The sequence below is a fragment of the Ictidomys tridecemlineatus genome, chromosome 2 (assembly GCF_052094955.1).
Source record: "Ictidomys tridecemlineatus isolate mIctTri1 chromosome 2, mIctTri1.hap1, whole genome shotgun sequence".
Lineage (NCBI taxonomy): Eukaryota > Metazoa > Chordata > Mammalia > Rodentia > Sciuridae > Ictidomys > Ictidomys tridecemlineatus.
The window spans coordinates 11,614,231-11,616,054 of NC_135478.1; the positions used below are offsets into that span (position 1 = coordinate 11,614,231).

Genomic DNA, 1,824 nt, shown 5'->3' on the forward strand with positions numbered 1-1,824 from the left:
CCTAAAAGAGGATCAGATTCATATATGAAACATAAAAATCATTTCTTGGCTGTAACATAAATGAGACCATTTCTGAAAGGTTAGTCACCATGTCTGATTGTTGCTGTTGTTGTCTCTCCCTGTCTGTGTTCTCTCTCTCTCTCTCTCTCTCTCTCTCTCTCTCTCTCTCTCTCTCTCTCTCTCTCTCTCTCTCTCTCTCATCAGATGGACCACGTAGAACAAGGGAATGGTACACACATTTCAGAATTCCTTCTTCTGGGATTTTCAGAGCAACCTGGATGGCAACCCTTCCTCTTTGGGCTGTTCCTCTCCATGTACCTGATCATTGTGTGTGGAAACCTGCTCATCATCCTGGCCATCACCTTGGACTCCCACCTGCACACACCCATGTACTTCTTCCTCAGCAACCTGTCATTTTCTGACATCTGTATCACCTCCACCACTGTCCCCAAGATGCTGGTGAACATGCAGACACAGAGCAAGGCCATAAGCTTTGAAGGCTGCATCATGCAGATGCACTTTTTCATAGTCTTTGCCAGTCTGGAAAACTTCCTCCTGGCCGTGATGGCCTATGATCGCTTTGTGGCCATCTGTCACCCCCTGCACTACACAGTCATCATGAACCCCCGGCTCTGCATGTTGATGGTTGTGGTGTCCTGGATCCTGAGTGTCCTGCATGCCCTGTTACAAAGCTTAATGGTGTTGCCACTGTCCTTCTGCACAGACTTGGAAATCCCCCACTTTTTCTGTGAACTTAATCAGGTGGTCCAACTTGCCTGTTCTGACACTTTCCCTAATGACATGGTGATGTACTTTACATCTGTGTTGCTGGGAGGTGGCCCCCTCGCTGGCATCCTTTACTCTTACTACAAAATCGTGTCTTCCATCCGGGCAATCTCATCAGCTCAGGGCAAGTACAAAGCCTTTTCCACCTGTGCATCTCACCTCTCTGTGGTCTCCTTGTTCTATTTTACAATCCTAGGAGTGTACTTCAGTGCTGCTGCAACCCATAATTCACACTCAAGTGCAACAGCCTCGGTGATGTACAGCGTGGTCACCCCCATGCTGAACCCCTACATCTACAGTCTGAGGAATAAGGACATCAAGAGCGCTCTGAGAAGATACCCTCGAGGGAAACTGTAATGGTGGTTTTCCAGAACTCTCCCTGACTGCAGGCCTGTCCTCCTCAGAGCTAGGGATCGCAGTTCCATGGTCAGGTCATGGAAGTACAATTTGATTTTTCTTTGAGTTTCATCTTGTTTGACTTCAATAACTTTATATAATTTAAATAAGCCCTTATCAATATTTCTGCTCTTTCTGATATTCAATGTTTTCTCCCTTTTTGTCATTTTTCTACTTTATCAAATTTTTTACCAAGTTTTGAAAATATTTTGAGTTTCCCACTGTCCAATGTGATTATTATTTGCACTAATGCATTATGAACTACATTAGGCAGCTGAGGTCGTTTGTATAACTTTATAGCAGGAGACAATCTGAAAGTATAGTTTTTGACACCTGCGTTCCAGATTCCTTGCTCATCTCTCCTTAACTGCTCTCTCCAGTAACACAGACCTTAACATACTCGTATGTTTCCCAGCTGTCACGGGTGTTTGTTCTTCCTCATGATGGTCTTGTTCCTCTCCAGCATGGTCCTCCGTGCGTCCTGTTCACTCTGCATAGTGTAGTAAGGCCAAAATTATGAATCCAATACATATTGGAAGTGTAACACACACAGAGAGACACATTGCAGTGTCTTGGTTGACTTAAAGTCAGATATGACCTAAAAGAATGTGAAGTAAAATGTTCAACCATACTTGAATTACT

The 1,824-nt window shown here is 44.3% G+C and overlaps 1 protein-coding gene across 1 annotated transcript; it reads left to right on the forward strand.

Moving 5' to 3' along the window:
- Positions 1-204: 204 nt before the first annotated feature.
- LOC106145503 (olfactory receptor 7A5) lies at positions 205-1,143 on the forward strand. Its single transcript, XM_021721381.3, has one exon. The coding sequence runs from the start codon at positions 205-207 to the stop codon at positions 1,141-1,143; it is 939 nt and encodes a 312-aa protein (XP_021577056.2).
- The last annotated feature ends 681 nt before the right edge of the window (positions 1,144-1,824 follow it).